The sequence below is a fragment of the Trichosurus vulpecula genome, chromosome 1 (genome assembly GCF_011100635.1).
Source record: "Trichosurus vulpecula isolate mTriVul1 chromosome 1, mTriVul1.pri, whole genome shotgun sequence".
Classification (NCBI taxonomy): Eukaryota; Metazoa; Chordata; class Mammalia; order Diprotodontia; family Phalangeridae; genus Trichosurus; species Trichosurus vulpecula.
The window spans coordinates 6,790,708-6,818,200 of NC_050573.1; the positions used below are offsets into that span (position 1 = coordinate 6,790,708).

The 27,493-nt window shown below is 40.7% G+C and overlaps 1 protein-coding gene across 1 annotated transcript in view; it reads left to right on the top strand.

The window, feature by feature from the left end:
* Positions 1 to 16,199, top strand: part of LOC118846435 (vomeronasal type-2 receptor 26-like) — a 68,849-nt gene extending 52,650 nt beyond the window's left edge. Inside the window, exon 6 of the mRNA XM_036755012.1 lies at positions 15,229 to 16,199. Within this exon, the coding sequence (XP_036610907.1) occupies positions 15,229 to 16,199 (971 nt within the window). The remainder of the gene's footprint in view (positions 1 to 15,228) is intronic.
* The last annotated feature ends 11,294 nt before the right edge of the window (positions 16,200 to 27,493 follow it).

Sequence of the window (27,493 nt, forward strand, 5' to 3'; positions counted from 1 at the left end):
AGCTATATGAGAGACTTGCTACCTGCATGGAGAAACCCTATGATAAGATACCTGTGAAAGGTGAAAGGACCATGCAGTTGTCTGCCCTGAAACAAAAACCCAATGAATCCTTCCCTGATTTCTGTGCCCGGGTCCAGAAGTGTGTAGGTAATCAAAAATGGGGTCCTTAGCACTTAGTCAACAAGTGCCCTTGAAATGTGACCCATTGTCACTTTGAATCTGCATTGGGGTTCCATAATATAAACTTACAATATCTAGGGTTTTACAGGTGATTCTCTGAGTTGCATCCTTATAAGGACAAGCCACTAGTACAACTGAATAGGTGTCAACACATGTACATACATATTCACATCCTTTATCCTGGGGTAGTGGGCCAATATAATCTATCTGCCAAATTTGGGCTGGAACTTTTCCCCTCACTATTTCTCCAGTTACTATCCTAGGAAGAGTTCGTTCTTTTTTCTAATTGGCATATACAACACCCCTCTGTTATTTCTTTTAACAACACATGAGAGATACTGATACCTCGATCCTGCGCCCATCGATGGGTGGCCTGGACCCCTAAATGGCCAGCGGTCTGGTGGACCCATCTTCCTAAGGCTGGGTCATCACTTGGAGTCAGAGTAGGGACAATACATTCAGTAGCAATCTTTGCTAGTCGATCCGCATGTGCATTGTACTCACATTCTGGTGTGGTCAGGGTCGCGTGAGCATCAACATGAAAAACTGACAAATCTGTAACCAAAGACATGTCCCGTATATTTTCCCACAACTCTTTACCCCAAACTTGTTTGCCATGAATCTCCCAATTCTGATTCCTCCATATAGGCATCCATGTAGCTAATCCATTAGCTACCACCCACGAGTCAGTAAATATATGACACTGTGTCCCTTTCTCTGCTCTGATGGCCTGATGCACTGACATCAGTTCAACATATTGGCTACTTCCACCTATCCCAGAACTTTCCAGAGTTCGCCTTGTACAGGGGTTATAGGCTACTGCTTTCCAATGTTTCTTCTGTCCTAAATATTTTGCTGTCCTGTCAGTAAACCAAGCATGTTTCTTCTGTTCTTCATTTAGTCCGTCATATCCATTATTCCATTTCACTAAGGATGGTACTATCTGTTGCTTAGATTCACAGGGCTTTTCATTCCTCTCAGTATCAATGTTTGCCACAGATTCATGTAGAACAGAAACTCCATTTTGGCCTGCTCTGGACCTATTCTGAATATGCCACTTCCATTTGATTATGCTTGCCTCTTGTGCATGTCCAATTCTGTGAGAAGCTGGGGTACTCATTACCCAAGTCATAATTGGAATTCCAGGCCTTAATACCACTTCATGACCCAGACTTAGTTGCTCAGTTTCTACTAAAGCCCAATATGCAACTAACAACTGCTTCTCAAAAGGTGTATATTGCACTCCAGATGAGGGTAGTTTCCTTGACCAAAAGCCTAAAGGTATACTTCGGCTTTGTTGTTTTTGCCACAGACTCCAATTTGCATAGTCATCTTGTACAGTCACTTGTAACTCCACTGGCCCATTTTGCATAGGCCATAAGTCCAGAGCTAATTGTATAGCAGCCTTTGCTTCCTCAAAAGCTCTACTTTGTTCAAGGCCCCAATCGAATTCATATTTCTTTCTGGTGACTTTATACAAGGGTTTTAAAATCTGTCCCAAATGTGGGATGTGGTGTCTCCAATAACCAAATAGCCCTATGAACTTTTGGGCCTCTTTCTTATTGGTAGGGGTGGGAAAATCCTGGATATTTGGCGAGCTTGTGGGAGAATTTCTCGCAGTCCTCTATTCTACTGTATTCCCAAGAATTTTACAGTTTGAGCTGGCCCTTGAACCTTCGCGGGGTTGATTTCCCATCCTTTGCTTTTCATATGGTCAATTAATAATGCTAAACTCTCCTTCACTTTCTTTATATTCTTTCCCTGTATCATGACGCCATCTATGTAATGTGTAAGCTGTACACCAGGTAGCTTTAATTCATCCAAATGTTCAGCTACAATCCTGTGGCAAATAGTTGGGCTATGAATATATCCTTGCGGCAGGTGTGTAAATGTATACTGTCGGCCTTGCCAAGTAAAAGCAAACTGGTTCCATTGCTTGGGGTCTATTGGGATCGTAAAGAAGGCATTGGCCAAATCAATAACTGCATACAAAGTCCCTTCATGTTTTTGTATTTTCTCTACTAAAGTAACCGTGTCTGGAACAGCAGCATACAAGGGAGGAGTCACTTTGTTCAGCTGTCTATAATCTACTGTCATCCTCCATGTCCCATCTGACTTTCGGGCTGGCCAGACAGGGTTGTTCCACTGAGTAGTTGTAGGGACTAACACTCCTGCCTCAACACATTCTCTTATAGTGTTGGCAATTTCATCTTGCGCACCTGGCACACGATATTGCCTCAAAGTAATTATTTTAGAAGGTTCGGGCAAAGTGATTGGATCCATCTTGATTTTCCCCACTAAGACTGCATTAATGCCTATTTTCCTCACAGCAAATTGATATTTCCCTTCGGGTAAATTTAAGGTGATACCCTTCAATATGTCTATTCCAATGATGTATTCGGGAATAGGCAAAATAACCACAGTACATTCTTTCTTGGGCAACTGTTCAATTTTCATCATTAATGTAACTTGTCTGGCTGATATTTCAGTCCCTCCTAGTCCTGTAATGGTAATAGGAGTTCCATGGCTGAACTTGTCTGGATTTCCATAAATAAGGGTGGCCTCAGCCCCAGTATCTATTAATGCCTCAGTTACCGTATTTGACCCATTTTTCCAATATATGGTCGAGTTAATGTGAGGTCTGCAATCCAGCCTGTGTATTTCCTTAATTTGGACTGGGGCTCGGCCTGTTCCCTAGCATTCCCTTTCATGTGATTCATTTGGGTATGAAGGTTCAACGTCTGTGGCATTTGCAGGAGCAGTTCTTATTTCCCTATCTCTCCTGTTATCAAGTCATTTATCTTGGTACATTCTGTACAATTCATTGGTTGGAATGCCATCTATCATTTCAAAACCTACCCCTGCTCTCAATAGAGCAGTAAACATTTTTTTTCTTATTACTCTCTTTTGGCACCAAGTTTGCTGGTTATTCACCCTTCTCCCTCGAGGAGATCTATCCCTTTCCCAGTCTCCTAAATCATGTAATTGTAAAATCTTATTTATCACTGTTGTAAGACGGCTCCCTACTTCCCCAAGTAACAAATTCAAAATTAGTTGTTTATAAGCAGGGGGAGTTGTCCTAATGATTAAATTCCTATGAGGCAGTCCGATTGGATCATTGTAATATTTGTCTGCAGTTCCTATCATGATAGCAGTCTTCATTACCTCCTCCTTTAGTCTCATGATACAATCTCTAACTGAATACCAGGGTCTGTGCTCAGTGGGCCACATAGAATCAGTAGCATATCTCTTATTGCATCCCACAGCGGCTACCACCAACAGAGTAGTCCTGCTATCACCATCTCCAGAAACCCGCACAAATGGCTCTGTCCTCCCTTCTTATAGGGCTTCAGACCTCAAACATCATCTGAATCACCAGAGCTCAGGCTGAGGGACTGAGGCACAAAACACTACTAGGGTTCAGGACATCCCTCACATAGAGAATGGGAGATGGTTAAATAATCAGACAAGGGCTCGACCCATACAAAGGAGGAAGACAGAAACCCGAGGTGAAGATTCAGTTACAAGGGAAATTCAGGAAGATTTCTCACCGCAAGAGGTCACAGATATTTTGAGTAGATTCAGCCAAAGAATAGGAGAACCATTAATATCTTGGATGGTAAGACTCAGTGATCAAGGGGCCAGTGGAATATCAGTAGATAGGACAGACTGTATGAGATTCATAGGTATCAGCCACGATCCTCTAGTTCAACAAGCTTTTAGGGAACATCATCAGCAAGAAGAAGCTACGGAAAATGAGACCTTCACCCCTTACCCCAAGATTTTGAGCCCCAATAATTTGAGGGGGGTCGGAATGATGATAGTGTTCTATGTTTACTTATTTTGTGTTATCTTTGCTATGTTGTTTTATTGCTATGATATTATTGATCCTATGTAATGGATACAAGGATCTAGGGGTGGACATTTGAATTATTAATAATTATTTTGGGGATGATTGATTGAAGAGATTATTTTGCTGGGACCTACTGGTGGATCACATTTGAATCATAAACCAATATTTGGGAATGTCACTGAATGAAACATTTTGCTTTATTATGAATGATATGTTTTAGTTTCCTTTGTAATTGGATCACAGTGTATGTTCTAGGATACATGGCTGATTAGATTATGTATCTTAGAACAAGGGGTGGAGAAGTGTGTTGGTAACCAAAAATGGGCTCCTTAGCACTTAGTCAACAAGTGCTCTTGACTAGTTTGGCTTTTTCCCTTGAACTGAATGCTGTTTGTATGTTGGATTGGAGTAAGCTTGTCGGCCCCTTCACCTTGCTTCCCTTGCTTAAGCAGATCGAAAGAACCTGTGCTTTCCCCGGCATACCTTACACCCCCGCAGAAGCTCAATGGTTAAAAACAGCTTCCATTGGAGCCAGAGGTTGCTGTAGCTACAGCCACAGCCAAAGCTGAAGCAGGAGCTGCCGGTAGCAGAGCTGACCTACGGGAGGAAGCTGAACAAGGACTTGAGGCCAGTGGGTAATCTTTTTACCATGGAGGGGAAGCATGTATATGATTTTGCTTTACACCATCATGCTTCTCGGTGGCCTCCTGGTTACTCTTATGAGGCGGACTTATTGGGCCTGGAAGCTTTTGATCAATATATCAAAATGGGGATGCTGGTTCATGGGTTGGTTACTGGGGAGCCTAAATACATGCTTTGATTCTTCTGCCTCCTACTTTGAGAGTTTCCTATATCTGGCGGTTCTGAACCTTTCAGACATATATATGATCCTCTTTGAAATTATAAACTCTGCCCTCCTAATACAAGGACACAGTGACTAAAATAATGGGGTAAGTGGAAGGCACGATTATAGTCATCACAGATATTTTGAGGAATAATTGCAATGCAGATTGTAAAAAAACCATGACCAGACTTAGAAAAGATGCAGGGATAGAGGAGATGCTTCAAAGATGTAAGATGGTAGGGACAGAGGTTTTCACTGCACAAGTGCAGGCAGTGGCTTACAGGTTCAAGACACAATGTCCCCGAAGCCAGCAGAGGGGCTAATCAGGACAAAAGGTATTTTCAATGTGGAAAACAGGGGCACTTTAAGAAGGAGTGTAGAGCCACCCTGCAAGCCGGATCCCAAAGACACCTTGCCCCAAATGTAAGAAACCAGGGCACTGGGCCTCTGAATGCCACCAGGGAACACCACCTCCTCAACAATATTTAAACACCCTGGTGAGCCACCCACCAGCCCAGGAGCAATGGTGGGATCAGCCAAACGCCAATACCATGGTGCTTCGCCAACAGTACCAGCAGTTGGCAGCCATGTGGCCCCCTACCGGACTATACACCTCCATTGTAGAGGGTATTACAGTATCAACCCCCTCACCGCTGTAATGGCACCTATGCAAGAGACTATTACTATCAAAGCGGGAGAGCTCGGCCTTTTGGTGGCTCCCCCAGCACATGAATACACAGGCTTAGTCCCTATAATTCACCTTTTTCCCAGCAACCTTCCTATCACCAAAATATCTTTAATGAACACCACTAACACAGAAAGTACCCTGGATGATGGAGAAGAGATGGCAATGCTGTCAATATTTACTATGGAAGGTCCTGCCACATTTCTCTCACAGGCATTGGCCACCCAACGCCCGAAACTCACCATCATGGTGGGTGGGCGCCTTTTCACTGGCCTAATGGACACCGGAGCCGATCGCACCATTTTTCTCCTTGAACAGTGAGTCCATACTTGGCCCTTAGGTCCTACACAAGACCTCTATGGAATAGGGGGTATACAACTGGCTGCAATGGCTGCCCAACCTCTCACATGGGAATTTGAAGGAAAACAAGGTCAGATCAGCCCTTATGTAGTCTCTGGCCTCCCAGTAATTCTATGGGGGTGAGACCTCTTGGCCCAACTGGGTATTACCATCACCACCCAGAGTTTTTCATAGGGCCCCCTGGCAAGGCTGCACCACCCATTCAGGTCCCGGCCCTCACTTGGACGAGTGACAAACTGGTATGGGTGGACCAATGGGCCCTGTCTAGAGAAAAGATAGCAGCCCTCAAGGTGATAGTTCAGGAACAGTTGGAGGCTGGTCACATAGAACCTTCCACCACCCCATGGAATTCACTTGTGTTTTGCATCAAGAAAAAAAATCAGGTAAATGGAGGATGCTTATTGACCTTTGGGTCAATGCCTCTATGGAAATGATGGGGGCCCTTCAACCAGGGCTCCCTTCACCAAACATGGTCCCAAGAGGATCTAAAATTTGGGTTATTGATATAAAAGATTGCTTTTATAGCATTCCACTGCATCCTAATGATACCCGGCGATTTGCCTTTTCCATTCCTTCAGTGAATTTGCAGGAGCCTTATGTCAGATATCAATGGAAAGTGCTCCCTCAAGGCATGAAAAATAGTCCCACCTTGTGTCAATGGTATGTTCAACAAGTTCTCCACTCTGTCCGTGAGCGCTACCCGACTGTTCTCTTAATACATTATATGGATGACCTCTTGGCAGCTCATCCTGATTGTGACCTCTTGAAGAGGTCCTGCAGGCCATTGTCACACAGTTAGAAGTTTATGGGCTTACTGTAGCTCCAGAAAAGATACAGAAGGCATTGCCCATAGATTATTTGGGAGTAAAGTTATATGAACAAGAGGTGCAGATGAGACAACCCCGTTTAGAGCCTTGTAAGGTCCACACCTTGAATGATTTTCAAAAGCTTATTGAAGATATTCAGTGGCTCCGCCCCTGGTTGGGGCTAACCAGTCAACAGCTTTCCCCTTTATATGAAATGCTCCAGGGACCCTCTGACCTTAACTCCCCCTGGCATTGGACCCCTGAGGCCCTTCAGTGCCTTTAGGAGGTACAAGCTGCCATCCATGCCGGATCCACTGTGAGATTCCTTGCGACTGTCTTTCACACTCCATCACTCCCCACAGGGGTTCTTCATCAGACAGCTGGGATTATTGGGTGGGTACACTTAGCTCAGATGAAGAATAGGAGGTGCCCTCCCTATGCCAATCTTGTTGCCCAAGGTGCCTGGAAGGGCATAGTTAGAGTACGATCACTCAGTGGCAGAGACCCTCAGGTCATCTACACTATGTATACTAACCAACAGTCACAAAAATGTTTCCAAGAGGACCCTGATTGGCAGCTTATAATTGGGCACACCTTTCACCATTGTGCACCTCTTCCTCTGGCCCACCAATTCACCAGTTGGCCTTGGGCATGGGGGAAAAAACTTTCTTCTACATCTGTTAATGGGATCAATGTATTTACTGATGCCACAAAACTGCATCAGGCCTCCATATATATACCTTCTAGGAATGGTATTCAAGTCTTTACAACTCCATTCACTTCGACTCAACAAAATGAATTGTTTGCAGTCCTCCAGGCCATTCTCTTAGACACTCCCATTAACATCATTACTGATAGTCATTATGTCGCAGGACTTATATCGCATTTGGAAACAGCCTATGTCCCTCCCCGCGATGATTCTACTACCCAGCTCACATTGGAGATGCAGTGCACGGTGCATGAGCATTCTTCTCCCTTTCATATCCTACATATCTGTCCCCATTCTGGATTGCCTGGCCCCCTTGCGTGCGGCAATGCTACAGTTGATGCTGTGCTCTAGGGAGTGGCCCTGACATCACCTGCCCAATTGGCTCATTCCAAATTTCACCTTTCTGTGCGCTCTCTCTGACACCTGTATGGTCTTAGCAAAAGTGAAGCATGGACTATTGTAAAATCTTGCACCAGCTGTGCTCCTTTTCTTCCTCCTCCTGCTGTCACTGTTCAGAACCCTGTAGGAGATGGGCCCAATGACATTTGGCAGATGGACGTCACCCATTATTCCCCATTTGGATGCTCTCAATATGTTCATGTCTGTGTGGACACATTTTCCAGCTTCACCATGGCTACTGCCAGAACAGGTGAGGCGGTGAAGAACATGACTGCACATCTCCCTTCTTGCTTTGCCAATCATGACATCCCCAAAATCCTCAAAACTGCTAATGGTCCAGCTTATACTGCACAAGCCTTTCGGGTCTTTTGCCTGGAATGGTCTATTACTCACATCGCCAAGATCCCTCACAATCCCACTGGACAGGCTATTGTGGAACAGGCTAACCACTCCCTGAAAACCTTCCTACAAAAACAAAAAGGGGGAGCTAGGCCCAGTCCACAGAATACTTTGAATCTGGTCCTATACACATTGAATTACTTAAAATTCGATGATGATAACATGTCCCTAACAATGAAATACGTCCTCGGCCCACTACAGAAGTCACAGTCCATGCCGCAGCCCGGGGCCCAACCTGCACTTGGAGGTATTGGAGCATCTGCTATGTGAAAGGGCATGGATGGACAGTGGGTGGGTCCAGGAACCGTAACTGTCTGGGGTCGAGGCTATGTTTGTGTTTCCACAGGTAAAGGTGACAAGGTGTGGGTTCCCATCCACAGGATCCGTGTGCTTGAGACAACAGCAGGCCACGGCAGGGTGAAAGTCACAGGGATGGTGGCAAAGATAAGAACGGAAGCAGCAGAGGTTATTTCAGGGGCTGATTAGTCTTCGCCTGCGGCATCATGCTTCTGCACCTGCTCCTTCTAGTTTCCCTGATGGGTCTCAGCAAGGGGACCCAGTCACCAGCCCATCGACACCATTGGGCCTTCATCAACAACCCCCCTTGGTTGAGGGTGATGGGTTTGGGTGAACCCATCCCACACCCCGTACTACAAGGGAACCTTTCCCACATGCTCGGACAACCCTTTACACATAAGGGGAATCAGACAAAGGAGCCCCCTCAGATGAACTTCACAGGCTTGATTGCCAGTTTCCCCTTATGCCTACAAAAAGCCATAAATGGGAACTGGAATGGTTCCACATGGAACCTTACAGAGGTCCCCAACATGGTGCCATGGTGTGCTAACATCACTCAAATTCAGGAGACATTGCAAGATGAGAATAATGTGCAGTTTTTCCACCTGTGGAGCTGGGCGTTGCAAGGGGAAGACATGTCTCCCCTAGAAAGCATTCATCGGCCACGTCCTTTTTGCACACATACGAACAATCCCCATATCATGCTCTGGCATAATTATACAGGCTTTCTGCCATTTACAAACTGTCACTCCCATCAGTGCCAAAAGACTGTTGTGAGTTTGAATGAGACCAATCAGACCCTTACTTCTTGCCATAACCTCTCCCAATTTACTAATGACCGCTTTTTTGCAGGATACCTGATCCCTTTATATACCACCAAAGAAGGTTGGTTTACCACAGAACTGGCACAGGTAATCCTTGCTCTTGGGGGTCCGAGTGTCCAGGCATTTCAACTCCCGGAGTCATTATCAGGGATGTTCACAAACAACGTAAGCCTAACTGGGTGTGTGTGTCTAGGGACTTCTCATGCCTTCCTGTGGGACCACACCGGCAACTCCACCCTCATTCCCCATCACAACATATCAGGGGTATTCAATTTGTCCTGCCCTAACTGCTTGGTACATGTATGCATGGGGCCAAAATTTACTAAGGGACGTGTCTTCATCATTACCAGGCCCCGGTATGCCCTGACTGTAGTAAAGACCGAAGGGATGGTATCATACCCCGGCTGACCATGCACACTCTCCATCCTAGACAACTGGATAACAGCCTTGATTCACACCAGATGGTGCATCTCATGTGTTGTGCTTGGTATCACCTTGCTGGTGGAGCTCATTGTTGGTTCCACGGCCCTAGTAATGGCAGTATCAAACACACAAAACGAGGTTCGGGAAGCCACCGAGCTACATGGCCTCATGTGTAATGTTTCCCTTGAGTTCAAGCATCAGGCTCAGATAGATCAGGAATTTTACCAAGCTGTTAGAACTTTACAAAATGCAGTGCGGGTATTAGGCACAGAGGTGGAGTATTTGGAATTACAGGCTAAACTACAATGTGACAGCCTGCTGAAGATCTAAGTCCAGTCCGGTTTGGGGGTTCTTGGGGAAGGAGGAGTGCTGGTGTGGCAGAGCTGGTGCATGCCCCCAGGTGTGGAACATAGTTCTCTTAACTCTACATGCAGTCATACCCCACTGAAAAACTCAAGGGTCAAATTAATTGGCTGGGACTATGGCCAGGCAGCGAAAACGCAACCAGATTCAGTCTCAGACTCTGGAATCTTTCTTTGGTGACAAAGAACACCAAAAAATACAAACAGAAGAAGTCAACGAAGTCAAAGAGCCTACAACAAAAGCCTCCAAGAAAAACATAAACTGGTCTCAGGCCATGGAAGAGCTCAAAAAGGATTTGGAAAAGCAAGTTAGAGAAGTAGAGGAAAAATTGGGAAGAGAAATGAGAAGGACGCGAGAAAACCATGAAAAACAAGTCAATGACTTGCTAAAGGAGACCCAAAAAGTAACTGAAAAATATACTGAGGAAAACAATACCTTAAAAAATAGACTAACTCAAATGGCAAAAGAGCTCCAAAAAGCCAATGAGGAGAAGAATGCTTTGAAAGGCAGAATTAGTCAAATGGAAAGGGAGGACCAAAAGACCACTGAAGAAAATACCACCTTAAAAATTAGACTGGATCAAGTGGAAGCTAGTGACTTTATCAGAAATCAAGATATTAAAAAACAGAACCAAAGGAATGAAAAAACGGAAGACAATGTCAAATATCTCATTGGAAAAACCACTGACCTGGAAAATAGATGCGGGAGAGAGAATTTTAAAATTATTGGACTACCTGAAAGCCATGATCAAAAAAAGAGCCTAGATATCATCTTTCAAGAAATTATCAAGGAGAACTGCCCTGATATTCCAAAGCCACAGGGCAACATAGAAATTGAAAGAATCCACCGATCGCCTCCTCAAATAGATCCCAAAAAGAAATCTCCTAGGAATATTGTCGCCAAATTCCAGAGCTCCCAGATCAAGGAGAAAATACTGCAAGCAGCCAGAAAGAAACAATTTGAGTATTGTGGAAACACGATCAGAATAATCCAAGATCTGGCAGCTTCTACATTAAGAGATCAAAGGGCTTGGAATATGATATTGCAGAGGTCAAAGGAGCTAGGATTAGAACCCAGAATCACCTACCCAGCAAAACTGAGTATCATGCTCCAAGGCAAAATATGGATTTTTAATAAAATAGAGGACTTTCATGCTTTCTCAGTGAAAAGACCAGAACTGAATAGAAAATTTGACTTTCAAACACAAGAATCAAGAGAAGCATGAAAAGCTAATCAAGAAAAAGAACAAGAAAAAAAAATTTCAAGGGACTTACTAAAGTTGAACTGTATTGTTTACATTCCTCCATGGAAAGATGATGTGTATGATTCATGAGACCTCAGTATTAGGGTAGCGGAAGGGAATATGCATATATATGTGTGTGTGTGTGTGTGTGTGTGTGTGTGTGTGTGTGTGTGTGTGTGTATGTATATGTGAGTGTATGTATGTATTTATGTATGTGTGTGTATATATATATATATATATATATATATACATAGAGAGAGAGAGAGAGAGAGAGAGAGAGAGAGGGCACAGGGTGAGTTGAAGATGAAGGGAAGATATCTAAAAGAAATAAAATCAAATTAAGGGATTAGAGAGGAATATATTGAGAAAGGGAGATAGGGAGAGATAGAATGGGGTAAATTATCTCACATAAAAGTGGCAAGAAAAAGCAGTTCTGTTGGGAGGGACGAGGGGGCAAGTGAGGAGAAATGAGTGAATCTTGCTCTCATCAAATTTGACCTGAGGAGGGAATACCATACATACTCATTTGGGTATCTTACCCCACAGGAAAAAAGGAGGAAGAAGATTTAAAAGGGGGGATGACAGAAGGGAGGGCAGATGGGGGTGGAGGCAATCAAAAACAAACACTTTCGAAAGGACTCAGGGCCAAGGGAGAAAATTCAATAAAGGGGGACAGGTTAGGAAGGAGGAAAATATAGTTACTCTTTCACAACATGAGTATTGTGGAAGGGTTATACATAATGATATGCATGTGGCCTATGTTGAATTGCTTGACTTCTTAGGGAGGGTGGGTGGGAAGGGAAGAGGGAAGAGAATTTGGAACCCAAAGTTTTAAAAACAGATGTTCAAAAACAAAACAAAAAAAAGTTTTTGCATGCAACTATAAAATAAGATACACAGGCAATGGGGCGTAGAAATTTATCTTGCCCTACAAGAAAGGAAGGGAAAAGGGGATGGGGGGGAGTGGAGTGACAGAAGGGAGGGTTGACTGGGGAACAGGGCAACCAGAATATATGCCATCTTGGAGTGGGGGGGAGGGTAGAAATGGGGAGAAAATATGTAATTCAAACTCTTGTGAAAATCAATGCTGAAAACTAAATTAAAAAAAAAACTACAATGTGACTATCATTTTAACACATTCTGCCTCACCTCAAAACAATATAATGCCACCGAACATAACTGGGACACAATCCATGCGCAGTTGAAGGGTGCTGTTTTGAACAACATCACGCTTGAACTCCAACAACTAATAAGCTTGGCAGAGGACATTAACATTGCATCACGTGATGATTTGCTCCCTGATAAGACTGCGCAGCACATTCTGGACTTTTTTCAACAAGCTGACCCACGGAATTGGCTGAAGCAATGGCTCATCCCGCTTGGCATAGGGCTTCTGTTCCTGGTTCTAGGTCTTTGTCTCCTTCCTTATCTCCTTCATTGTCTCTTCTCCCTTATGCACCGCTCCCTGCTTGGCGTGAAGCGCGACATTATGGTCCTCCATGACCTGCCTGCTTCATGGCAAAACAAAAAGAGGGAGTTGTAAATGTGCGAGTTAGAGCTGACCCCTGCCCTCGTTGGGCCACCGCGCCCAGGGTCTGTTGAGGTAAACTCAGGGCTCTGAAGTAAGGGTGGAACAAGATGGCAACAGGAGAAAGGGTCTCGCTCTTGTTGACAACGTGGCAATTCCGGATCTTTGTCTGGACTTGCCTGATTGCGAGAGAATCATGGGGAGAACACGGGGAGGAAAGGGGAGGAAAGGGGAGGAATCAAGGTGACCCTAGTGCCTACATAACTAAGGCTATAAAGGCTTTGCTGCTAGCTTGAATAAACGGAGTGGCTCACCATCTTGCCTCCCACCTCATTCATTACTTGCACGACCAAGCCTTTGCTGGACAAAGGCCTTGGGTCCGAGATCTTAGGGACCCCAACAGGTAATTAAGGTGGGATATTTTTATTATTGTTTTCTCTTTTTGAATGCTAAAGTAATTAAGTGTCTTTGATTAAATCTTACTAGGTGCAAAGCCCCAGGGCAAAGCTTTTTTCTGATTAGGCATGAAGCCTTCTGGCCCTAAGAAGTATATATAAGCTCAAAGCTTGGCATTTTGTTTGGGGCTCTCACTCATTGGAAGAGTGTTTGTGTGGAGACTCTGGGTAGCCACTGAAGCCCCCTGGCTTTCAAGAAACCCAGATGTTGGTGCTTCTCTGGTAACTATGTATTGCTGTAGATAGACTGGTTTGTGTTATTTGCTCTGTTTATATCATGTATGTTTGTAATTTCTGTTTGTATTCTCTCTGAAGTTCAGGGTTCTGGCTTTTCCCCCTGAACTAAGTGAATGGTATATGTATGTTAGATTAAAGTGAGATTGTTAACCCCTGAAAGTTGCTTTCCTTAGAAAAGCAGATCAAAGAACTTGTGCTGGCAGCCCTTCTGTGTGTTGTTGTTATTGGCCTTACACAGCCACAGTACCTACTAACCACATTGTTGTTAAATCATCAAATTAAAAGGCTTTGAATTCAAATATAGGGTGTTCATAAAGTCTGCGTGCAATTTAAAATAGTTGTAACTTTGTAACTGTATGTGATGGAAAGAATCGGTAAAATACTATGTAAATATATTACTATATCCTGTAAATAGTAAAATTACGGGATTTCTATAGGGATTTGTGTCATCACCAGCAGACGGGTTTCAAAATACAGGGTGTTCATAAAGTCCATGGTGGCTTCATTAGAAGATAAAGTAAACCGTGTTCTTTGGTTGGCTGAACTAAAATCTGCCACTGCTGACCAAAGAAGTTTTAGAACCCAGTACAAGAAAGAAGCATCACATAGGAATTTCATACCCAAACATGTGATATGATTGCTGGCATTACTGAAAATCAGCTTGAAAATGTTTTCCATGAACTACAGCATCGTATTACGCTTTGTATAAGTAATGATGGTGGACATGTTGAAAATTACCAAGAACAATAAAAAAGTAAGTGTTTTTCTAGTTTATTTTTCTCTTTGGAAATTTTATGTTTATTTTTTTAGACAAAAATAAGCTAGATACATCAAGCTTTCAAATCCTTGTTATAGATTCTTTCCATCACATACAGTCACAAAGTTACAACTATTTTAAATTGCACATGGACTTTATGGACACCCTGTATATCCTGGAATGCCAATTATTTCCTGGGGATTAAAAAGAGAGTCACTTACAAAATAAAAGAAGATTTCTGTATGAGAAATCTGCCAGTTATTTAAAATATTTATCAATCAACAAAAAATAGTGATTTAGTGTGTAACAGTCTTGGTGATAAATGGTGGGGATATAAATGTAAAAAAGAAATTATTCCAAATTTCAGGGAGCTTTCATTTCAAAGGAGGAGACAACATGAAGATACACAGAAGAGACACTTACAAAATATGTGCAAAACACATACAAATAAATTATGGTATGGAGTGGGAGATGAGAAAAATGAGGAAAGATTAATGCAGGTGATTTGCAGCTTGACTTGTTACTGCACAACAAAATGGACACAGAAGTGAACTTTATATTTGATACTAAAGGGCTCTAGTTTCTTATTTTATTGTAGTGAGAGAAGAGACTCAAAAGAACAGGTATCATCAGTTAAGTAAATGAAATACAGAGAATCAATGTGATTTATGTCCAAGGACTAATAAAGGACATGAAGAGAGTGTGTCTGGTCTTGGCTGCCATGCAACTTAGTGCCAATCTTGTCTCTTAGCAAAGAGGAAAGAGAAGGCAGAAAGAATTGTTGTAGCAATCATGATTTTTTCTACATTTGGGCATGGGAATAATTCCTTGAATCTAAATATTGAGCCTTTGATTGTCCCCTGCAGATGCAGAGCAGTGTATGAAATGCCCAGAAGATGAATATCCAAATAAGCAGAGAGACGGCTGCCTGCTCAAGCCTGTGACCTGCCTGAATGTGAAAGATCCTTTGGGGATGACTTTGGCCTCTGTAGCTGTTTTCTTCTCTTTACTCACAGCTCTGGTTCTGGGCATCTTTGTGAAGTTTCAAGACACTCCCATAGTCAAAGCCAATAACCAGACTCTCAGCTATGCCCTCCTCATCTCCCTTACTTTCTGCTTCCTATCCTCCTTGCTCTTCATAGGCCAGCCTACCATTGCCACCTGTCTCCTACAGCAAACAGTGTTTGCAATTGTGTTCACAGTGGCTGTTTCCTCTATTTTGGCCAAAACCATCTTAGTGGTTTTGGCTTTCAGGATTATAAGGCCAGGGAGCAGGATCCGGATATTCATACACCCTAGAATGTCCAACTATGTTGTTCTCATCTGCTCTGGTATTCAAGTTATTTTCTGTGCCATCTGGTTGGGAACTTCTCCTCCCTTTCCAGAGGCAGACACACACTCTGAATCTGGCCACATAATCCTTAGATGTAATGAGGGTTCTGTCTTTGCATTTTACTGTGTCCTGGGCTACATGGGCTTTCTGGCCCTGGGAAGCTTTAGTGTAGCTTTCTTGGCTAGGCACTTGCCTGATACCTTCAATGAAGCCAAGTTCATCACTTTCAGCATGCTGGTGTTTTGTAGTGTCTGGGCCTCTTTTCTCCCCACATATCAGAGTACCAAAGGGAAGGCCATGGTGATTGTGGAGATCTTCTCCATCTTGGCCTCCAGTGCTGGGTTACTGGGTTGCATTTTTATTCCCAAATGTTATGTGATCCTCCTGAAGCCAGACAGAAATACCCAGGAACAGATAAAGAATCATCAGGATTCCAGAGGCAATATTTTTTCTGAAGCCCAGCCTTATAATTCTCATTTTGGGAATAATACTCTTGAAGGATAACTCACGTCCGTCTGACGGTCATATTTGTCATTTTTATGAGGTTTGAGTCCCAATTAGTATATGTATGGCAATCTGTCTGTCTACTTTGTCAAAATCCACTCATATGTGCAATTAGGATTTTTATATTAATGGATATGATATGTGTAATGAATATACTAATAATTTCATTTTCTCAAGAGCTGCTTCTCTGGCTTGGGAGTCAGAGTTCACAATGCAGCTTGAACTGATTAATCAGAGTATGAGAATGCTCACAATCACTGGACCTTAAGTGAAGTGAATAAGAGATTCTACAACTGTTCCCATCACAAAACTGTGGTTCTGTGCTCTAGAGGAGATGGTCACAGCCCCCAAAGACTTGACTCCAGAATTTTTGTATTGTGGGATTGGTGGGTTTTTAGTGGGAAACAACTGAATGATTGTTTGTAACACACTCCCCTTCCTCACCTGTGATTTAAGTATATAACCTGTGCTTTTACCTCAGCTATGAGAACATTCCTCACTCTGAAACTGATTAATTAAACTACTTGATTATTGGCACTTCAATCTCTAGGCCTACTTTGTTTGCCTCCAAGCATTATCATGTTAAAAACTGGCTCAGTGAAAATCCCATTAACACATAGGTTGGCTGGTTCCCCAGAGCCCAATCACTACTGCTATTTTGAGTATGTTACTATTAATTTTGGTGGACACTACTTACCAATTTGTTGGGTAAAATCTAGGAAATCCAGACTTTTAGAATTTTTGAAGTTCTCAGTGTTATCCCTTGGACAACGGAGGAGTGGGAGATTAAACACTATGAATTAAACATCATCTCTCATTTGTTGCTGTTCCATTGTTCAGTCATCTGATTCTTTGTGACCTCATGGACCATAGTATGTCAGGCCTCTATCCTCCAGTCTTTCTCAAAGTCTATACAAGTTCATGGTTCTTGTTTCCATGATATTATCTCTCCATCTCATCCTCTACTTTAACCTTTTCCTTTTGCCTTCAATCTTCCTGAAAACCAGGATCTTTTTCCAATGAGTCCCACCTTCTCATTATGTGGCAAAAGTATTTAAGCTGCAGCTTCAGTATTAGACCTGAAAGTGAGTAGTCTAACTCATGACATCTGCATGACTCCCCTTGCTCTCTCTTCTCAACAGAGAAGACAGAAAGCAAATATATTTAAAACTGACACAAAAAGTGAATAGTCTCATTTCTTCCAGTATTAATTTATTTGATTTCCTTGCTGTCCAAGGAATTTTCAAGTCATCTCACAGCATCACAGGCCACTGGAAGGATATTTTAAAGAAAAGAAGAAAGGTCTATAGTTTAAGCATGTTGAAAATAAAGATTGTTTTTGGTCTCATAGACGTAAGAAGGATGTGGGAAACTATATAAGCTTTTTCATTGTGATATTGAGGTAGAGTAATATGATTGGCAGTTGGAAATTCCCTGACTCCAAAGCAGGGAATAGGAGAACACAAAACTGCTCACTTGGAGATTCTCCCCTACCTCTTACCCTCAAGGTAAATAAGAAGGTTGGAACAAGGACTTGATTAGGTTTTTTTGGGTAATTGAAAGGAAATAGGGAAAAGCTTATAGAGATCTGGGAATGCTATCACATGTCTTTATTTTTTTTATTTTTAGTTTACAACTCTCAGTTCCACAAGTTTTAGAATTCCAAGTTTTCTCTCCCACCCTACTTCTCCTTCCCGCTGCCCCCAAAGACAATACATAGTCCAATACAGGTTCTGCATATGCCTTTGCATCAAACTTATTTACATAATATGTAAAGGAGAATTATAATCAATGGAATGAATCATGAAAAAGAAGAAACAAAACCAAAAAAAAAGGTGGAAAAGGAGAATGAATAGTTTTCCTTAATCTGCATTCAGATTCCGTAATTCTTTCACTGGATATAGATAGTTTTTTTTCCATCATGAGTCTTTTGGAGCTGTCTGAGAATCTTGTGTTGCTGAGAAGAGCCAAGTCTATCAAAATTAGTCATCTGTAACAACAATGTTGATAGCAGCTGCTGTAGGGATGTAAGATCCAGCAATACCAGCAACAAAAGCTGCTGCCAGCACAGGTTCTTTGATCTGCTTTTCTAAGGACAACAGCTTATGGGGTTAGCAATCTTACTTCAATTAAATATGCATATATCATTCACTTAGTTCTGGAGTCTTGCTGCACTAATATTCAGACTATAGTAAATCTTTTTTTATTTTAATAACAAAGGAAAAAGGTGGCCTCAGGTGTTTGATCCAACCCTTTCAACCCTCCAACCAGCCCATTACTTACTGTTCTGCCTAGAGTTACTGTGTTACTACAGGGGCTTCCCCTTATGTTATAAAACTCTGGAATGTGGTTATTGAGAAAATAAGATCCCTTCTTGTATGACTAACATTTCTTGACAAAAGTTATAGTATATTAGCAATTTATAGGATGACTTGTGATTGTGAAATTATGAAGTTGTACTTGGAATGCAATGAATGTACTTTCATTCCAAGTACAACTTGGAATGAAACCTAGATCTTGAACCAAGCTAGTATTAACAGACTCCAGTCTTAGGGACTTTGTTTTATTTATACAATATTTATAAAGCATGAACTTGAGAGTAACAATAACTGAATACAGTCCTAAGCTATGATCAGTGAAACTTTGCTATTTAAGGTTGAATCTGGTGGGACCATAATTTTTATTATTCTGAGTTCGATTTCAAGTACTATCACTGGAATTGTCATTGAGCCAATATTCTATAATGCCAACACCCCAATGAGAGTATGTATTGTGTATGTGTGGAGACTCTGGGCAGCCATTATTAAGAGCCCCCCAGCTTTGAAGAAACCCAGATGTTTGGTTTGGGGTCACTGGAAGAGTGGCTTAGCACTCTAGGCAAACCGTTGTAACTGCCTCCCCGCACTGGCTTTGCTAACCCAGACACATTCGTTCTTTGGTAACTATGAATTGTGATTTGGTCTGTTTATATTGTCTCTGTAACTTGTTTGTATTTGTTTTGAAGTTCATGGTGCTGGCTTTTCCTCTTGAACTAAGTGAAAGTTATTTGTATTTTTAATTAAAGTGAGATTGTTAACCCCTTAAAGTTGCCTTCTTTAGTAAAGCAGATCAAAGAACCTATGCTGGCAGCAGCTTTTGTTGCTGGTATTGCTGGGTCTTACACCTCTACAGCAGCTGCTAGCAAAATTGTTACTACAGAGTGACATCTGTTTAATGTGTCCCTGGGGAATAACTTGGGGGCAGGGACTGACTTTGAGAAGTCTAAGGTAGAATCCTCCTTACTTGGTTTCCCATACAAGAAAAAATTTTCCCTCCTGGTTTGTTCTGAGTCTGGATGTGACATACTGTCCATACAGTTGGCTGCCTATATGACTTTTGCCTGAAATTAACACAGAGCTAGGGAAGCTCCCTCCTCTCACTATATCTATGTCTCTCATTTTACATTTCTGTAATCATGGAAGGTGGTCAGTAGAAGAGATGAACATATTTATTCTATTACCTTTTAGACAATTGCTAGAATGCATCTAAGTTACTATAATATGATGAAAGTGTATAAGACCTAAGTTATTCAATCTGAAGTTATAGTCCTTTCTATACCCTAAAAAACTAAATTGTCATCTGTCTGTCACTAGTTCTTCCTGTTTCCAGTTCTCGTACTAGTGCTACTAGTACTAGAACATATATTCAAGTGTTAGGTTAGGTCCTTGAAATAAATCTACATACTCTGAAATGCAAGTAAAATACAAAAAAAGTTACCTTCAAAATGTCCTCATTGTTTAAAGTATATTTAAGGTTAGGGGTCCAGGTGTGTGTGTAATATCTATTCCATTTCAACATGGTTAATAACTGGACATTTTATTATGGATATTGTTGCAACAATTCAGTTAGCAGCTGTTGTGGGGGTGAAAGACCAACACAAGCCCAACAACAAGAATGCTTCCAGCACAGGTTATTTTGATCTGCTTTACTAAAGAAAGCAATGTTAAGGGGTTAACGATTTTACTTTAATCCAACATATACATATTAACTCACTTAGTTCAGGTGGAAAAGCCAGCAACCTGAACTTCAGAGCAAATACAAACAAATTACAAACATATACAATATAAACAGAGCAGATCACAATTTATAATTACCAAAAAGCATCAACATCTGGGTTCACAATCTGGGGAGATCTTAACAAAGGCTGGTCCAGAGTCACTCGCCACTCCTCCAGTGGCTCAGAGCCCCAAGCAAACAACTCTGTTCTCTCTTTTTATAGAGTCTTTAGACTTCATCAAATGTCATCTGAGTGACCAGAACTTAGTACCTACTATTGGCTCTGGTCTTAGCAGCTCCCTTTACGGACCTGGGGGCTTCCTGCCTCTTTCAAACTAGTGAACTAGTTTGCTAACCAGCCTGGGGCTTTGCACCTAGTAGTAAAAGGGTATGGGCCTGGGGTCTGGCACCTAGTAAGACTCAATCAAAAAGACTTAATTAATTTATCATTCTAAAACAATAAAAAAGTCTCACTTTAATTACCAATACATATATACGCTGTTTTCTTTCAACATTTTGGAAGGCTGCAAACAGACCTTGGGTTAGATGCTGTGCAGTCCTGCCTTACACCATATCAAGGTTAACCTCAAAACTTTCCCCAGGCATAGAATTCCACTTTTTGCAGTTCCCAGACTACAGTGTATATCTTGAATTTATCACAATTCAGACAACTATTCTTGTAATCAAAGTTCAAAACAACAGCAAATTACAGTCTCAAAAGTTTTTGCTTAAAAAAGCAACATTTCACTAACCACAACTTAGGGCTTGAATATTTTTCCTGATATTTCTCTAACACTTAACTTTTCATTTTTACTTATAAATTTTACTTATAAATTAAAACTACCCACATTCTGAGGTTTCAGACCAACAGTAAATACCTGGTAGTTGTAAGTTCAAGCTACATCTTTAAACAATCATATATATTTTCATACCTAGAAATATTTCAAATGAAAATTTTCTATTTTAATCTACTTATTATTTTCATTATTATTACTTTTAGTTAGCAGTTTTCAAATATCTATTTTTAGCACATCCCTTTTAAAAGCCCAATTCATCTAACAGTATCCTGATTAAAAGGAAAGTTTTGTCTAACAGCATTTTTGTTTCAATAGTCTCCCAAATGTATACAATATAAGAGAATTTAGAAATGCAATAATAACACATGGATTTAAAACATGAAACAAAACTCCAGATGACATCAATTCAGTTAATTGCATTTCCAAATCATCCCATATTAAAATCATTTATCTTATTACTTTTGTCATTTTTGAATCCACTTTGGATTTATAACAATTTCATTCAAATAAAGAAATGATAATAATATTGTAATTAGCATATGGCAGTCACTGTTTTAAGTACTTTGTAATCATTAGATAGTTTTGATTATCAAAACAACCCTGACTGAGGCAAATAGTGATTGAGATTACACGGTTAATAAATTTCTGCCATAAGAACATAATTCAAGTTTCCCTACATCTTTTTTTCAGTTTTTTTTAAACACCTGTATTTGGGAAAATAATCTGAGATGAGAGGGATTAGGAGAATAAGAGAAAGAGGGTCTCTGAATGGAGATAGAGGAGGTCACAGGAGATCCTTGGTCAGGCTAAAGGATCATACTCCTTTGTTAGACTAAAGAGAAGGTCCCAAAATAAGAGTTTTGTCATCTTACTTTTTTCTTTTCTTTTTATATAATTTTGATTTTTACCTGTGGTCTAAATAGTTTGTCTTATTGCACACTAGAACCAATTATATCTCCTCTGTTAAAAATCATTCTTTTTATTTTTTGCATTATTCAGTGTTAATCACATTCTCTGCTTTCTGACTCTCATCTTGAAAATAGTATCAATGCTGAACAGATATGAAGCTTCTTATTCATCTCTTATCCCAGACTCCTTCAATTCTGGATCCTGAACCAAATTTTCTTGATTCAGTTTCTATAATTCTCTTAAATCCATTATGATTCTGAATCTATTTAGCTACTGAAAGCATGCCTATTTCAGTGCTACCAAGTTGAGAAAAAAATATGTTGAAAATTTGGAATCAAGAAGAAAGGGCAATAGGAAGTTGTTCAAATTCCTTAGCAAGAGAAGAGGTGATAAAGTTTGTTAAAGGAGAATGAATCTTGAAGTTATCTTGCAAGTGTACTAGTGAGCCCAGAAGAAGGATGTTTCCATAATCCAAGTCAGATAGGATGAGTTCTTGGTGAAAGTATTGGCTTAAAAAGTGTATCTAGTCCAGAGACAGAATCATCTCACTAATCTGTGGCAAAATTGTTGTTCTGACTTCTTGTTCTATGCTCTGCCTTGAACTCAAACACCCATCTTCCATGCTGGAGTACATAGCTCCTGATTATTGGGAGCTGTCCAAATTTAGCTCAGAGACATAGTGCATTGTAACCATAGCCATATTTATGCTTCCTCCAAAACCACACCCATTCCTTCCCAGCTTTAGCTCTGGGAACAGTAATCATATTTACATTGCCATTCCACATCAAAGTGTATGGGGTATTCAAGGAGGGTTCTGGTGCGAGAGCCTGCTGCACCCTTTAGAGGGCTACTCATCACCTTTGGCATCTACCTCACACTCAGCTCTAACCTGTGGCTATAGGATGTGCAATGACCTGGTAAACTCTATTTGCACACTGACTAAACCAGGTTGAGTAACCAAAGGATTTCAAACTCATTGGTGAGTTGGGGGGGGGGGCATGTCTACCTCAAGCATGTAAAGACTTACCCCTGTGTAATGGATAAACATGAACAAAATGTTCCAATTGCCGTGAAAGCATCTGAATCAGGTGTGGTGGAGCACTTAGAGCTTGGCCAGACATTCAAGACACCCATATCATTTACTAAATCTCAGGAAACTGCCATTCACCTTGACTTTTGTCTTGCCTTTGGGCTTTGCTGACTCAGGAATAGAGGTGAAGCTGACAAATTTATGTAGCTAAATTATGTCTAATTTAAAATTTACAGATGAGTCAATTAATGAATGAGTCATGATATCTATCATTATCTGATGCATTGGCATTCTTCCAAACTTAATGACAAACAACCACATTCAAAAGAAGAATGAGACCACAAATAGTTCAATGTTATCACTCACTGCCCTTGGGTCTTCACAAATCAACCCACCCCACCCCACACACACACACTAAGCCTACCTTATCCCATATTTGTAGATTTTCTTGGTTAGAATCTAATTTCTTTATGGGCAGGGACTATATTGATTTTTTGTATGTGTATCCTTAACATTAAGGGCAGTATCTAGCATATATTATACACTTAATGTATTTTCATTCATTCATTTGTAAGTCAAAAGGTATATTCCCAAAGGTACAATATCAATAGAATATAAATAATTCAATTATGGTTTCATTGGGTGGAACAGTAAGAACAAAATGAGAATAAAAATACCAACTTTGTCAACATTAGGCAAGGACGATTAAAGAAAGTAGAGCCTATGTAACAATATTTCAGAAGTTAAAGGGGAATGATCAGTTGAGATTCATGTAAATGTTGGAGAATGAGGGGTTTGACCCAGTCGCACATTAATTTTCAAAAGTTAACACATTTGGCTGAATAAATTAATCAATCAAATGCAAAATATCATGAATGATGTCAATCAATTTTTAAAGGATCACTGGATCTTTGGGTCATTGGTTGAAAGCAGATGACCCCTAAAGAAGTTACATTGAGATTGGGTAAACTACCCTCTATTGCTATGGATAACACACTGAAATTCTAAGAGTTGTGGTTGAGTCAAGTGTTGAAGGAATGATTAATGTTGATTGACACTGGGTGTGGAAGACGGAAGAGTTTCTTGATAACCCTATTTTTTTCTCCATCATAACTCTTGCTCTCCCATTCCCCCATTGTCCAAGGGATGGCACTAACAATTTCAAATATTCTGAAAATCTGGATTTCCAAATTTTATCTATGTCATTGCTAATACTGTCTACTGAAATTAGTAGCAACATCCTCACAACTGCCGTAGTTGTTGCCCTCTGGGGATCCAGCACATCTATGTGAGTGGAATTAGACAAAGAAGCCTGAAAGAATGACACACATATACTAATTAGGGTCCAAGTATCACAAAAATGGACAAATATGGGTATGCCAGGAAAATGTGGGTTATTCTTCAAGCCTGTTATTCCCAGAACTGGAAGTCTTAGACTGTGCTCCAGGAAATAATCTTGCCTCTGGAATCATGGTGATTCTCGATCTGTTTCTGGGTATTTTGGGCTGGATTTAGGAGGATAACATAACATTTGGGAATAAAAACGCAACCCAGTAACCCAGCACTAGAGGCCAAGATGGAGAAGATTTCCACAATCACCATGGCCTTCCATTTGGTACTCTGATAAATGGGGAGAAAGGAGGCCCAGACACTACAAAACACCAGCATGCTGAAAGTGATGAATTTGGCTTCATTGAAGGTATCAGGAAAGTTCCTGGCTAAGAAAGCTACAGTTAAGCTTCCCAGGGCCAGAAAGCCCATGTAGTCCAGAACACAGCAAAATGCAAAGGCAGAACCCTCATTACATCTAAGGATTATGTGGCCAAATTCAGAGTGTGTGTCTGCCTCTGGAAAGGGAGGATAGGTTCCCAACAAGATAGCACAAAAAATCACTTGAATCCCTGAGCAGATGAGAACAACATAGTTGGATACTCTAGGCTGTCTGAACATCTGAATCCTACTCCCTGGCCTTATAACCCTGAAAGCCAGAACCACTCTGATGGGTTTTGCCAAAATGGAGGAAACAGCCACTGTGAACACAACTGCAAACATTGTTTGTTGGAGGAGACATGTGGCAGTTGTAGGCTGCCCTGTGAAGAGCAAAGAGCATAGGAAGCAGAAAGTAGGGGAGATGAGTAGAATATAACTGAGAGTCTGGTTATTGGCTTTGACTATGGGGGTGTCTTGGAACTTTACAAAGACCCACAGAATGAGAGCTGTGAGTACAGAGAAGGACATAACCAAAAAGGCCAAAGTCATCCCCACAGGTTCTTCTGCATTCAGGAAGGTCACAAGCTTGGGGAAGCAGTGACCTCTGTGGTTATTTGGAAATTCTACTTCTGGGCACCTCTTGCCTGCGTCTGATGCTGTCCCCTTCAGGCTCTTTGAAACTGGAGGGCAAGGTCCCCTATGGGCTCAGAAATCCATTCGGGAGCAGGGGCAGTCCAAAAGTTGGCAGCTGTAGAAGTAGTCAGATCTGACAGAAGCTCCCAGAACACATATGATTTGATAATTGAGAGGAAAACAGCACAACATAGGTCCTAGCCATGCAGGGCTAAGTTCAAACAGTACAATAAATGGTTCTGTATCCCAGCCACACAGGGCTGAGTTTAAACAATTACAATAAAATTACAATAAAGTTTTTTCTCACAATTCACAAAACTGCACAATTACATTAGGTACAGACCAAACCACTTGGTTCACAATAGAGGGGGAAAATTGCATGTCACATGTTTTACATTTACACATTAGATAACCAAGGAAACTTAAACATGAACCATACAAAGTAATGCAATCATTATTAACAATGTTGACTAACATTAAACTTCAGTTATGCCATGTCTCTTTCAAGGCATTTACAAAATAATCCACAACCATTCTTAACAAAGCTTAAAATGTTTCTGATTTAATTCCAGCAATTAATTGTACAATTTTTATACAAAGTAGCTTTAAATCCCAGTTACATATTTCCAATGTCCGTTTAAAGCAGCACTATCTGGTCCCTAGATAGTAAAAGAGAGGTCTGCTTCTCTGGTTCAGATCTAGAAATTCCAAGGCAATTCTTACTTAATATAGCTTAGTACAATCACTTAAATTTGGCTGTCCTTTTTTAAACTTCAAAGTATTTCAGTTCATATATCATCTACTGTTTCTAACCTTACCTAAATTTTGTACCTGGTATAAGAATCCTTTAAAATATAAAATATTCCAACCATAAATTGAATTCATCTTCCTTTTAAAATCATCAGACAGATACCTTAATAAAGGAGATACAATTTCACTTGTAACAATATCTTATACAATTTCCTTGTGCAAAAATCCAAAATTAAGATCTTATTACCAAAACACACTTATTAGCTTGAATTTCCATGACTGATAAATTTTGGAGCCAGTCATACACATCTGTATATAATTCTTAGAGGAATCAATCTGATCCTATTGCCTTTTCCTCAAAATTTGCTATCCCTTTCTTTTTTATTAGACATTTATCACATTACGTCTTTGTCTTATTACTTTGTCTAATCATTTCCTCCTTTTGGAGGATGTTATCTCTATATCCTTCTAATCTTTATTTGGTCATGAACATAGGTTAAAATTGTAAGCTATTCATTCCTGCATCCTATTATAATAACTCAGAGATATTCCAATATCCATCTATTACCTAATAGATTTAGCATTGTGCTTACAAAACTTCTTGATAATATAAATTTGCTATGAAAGGAAAGAGGGACAGTTTCATACATCTTAACAAAAGGAAAGAACTTCCTTAGCTCTGTTTGATTCCAGGCACGAGTCATATCTGATAGCCAATCTTATAGTCACCAGGTGCTGAAAGCAGGGCTTAAGAGTAATCAGGTAGGGATTTTCCTTTTCAGAAAGGAAATAGCAGAATTGGGAAATAGAGTCAGGAAGATCCTACCTAGGTTGTGTCCAAGGTAGTCTTCAAGACTTTTTCCCAGGCACAGATATCCACTTTTACAAATTCTCAGTCTGTAATGCCTGCCATTCCACTACTGGCTTCATGTGACCTATCCCTGTAATCAGAGCTTAAAACAATATTAAATTATAGTCCCATAAAATCTTAAATAGCAAATAAATATCCTTCAGATAGGACTGTCCCAAATTTCATTGAGCTAATAATTATCAAATCAAGCTACATATCTTTTCTGTCTTTTAAAATACTTTCTCACACTCTTTCTCAACTTATTTAAACCATTTGAAACTAGTATTCCTTTGGGACAGGAGAGGCTTAGCTAACTCCCATTTGTTCCCAAACCTTCTTATCTGCCTTTTGTATTTCCAATCAAACCTTTATTTACCTTTCCAAATCTCTCATCCCATTATTCAGTCTTCCTTCATGTTTCAACCATAACACAAGATAGCTCATAAATTAATACTTTTTACTGACATAACTGTCTGTACTGGAATCCATTCCAGCTTAAACAAAGCAAAGAGATTAATGACCAACCTCACATGTTGAGGAAAAGGACACTTCAGGAATCAAATCTTATACACATTGATAA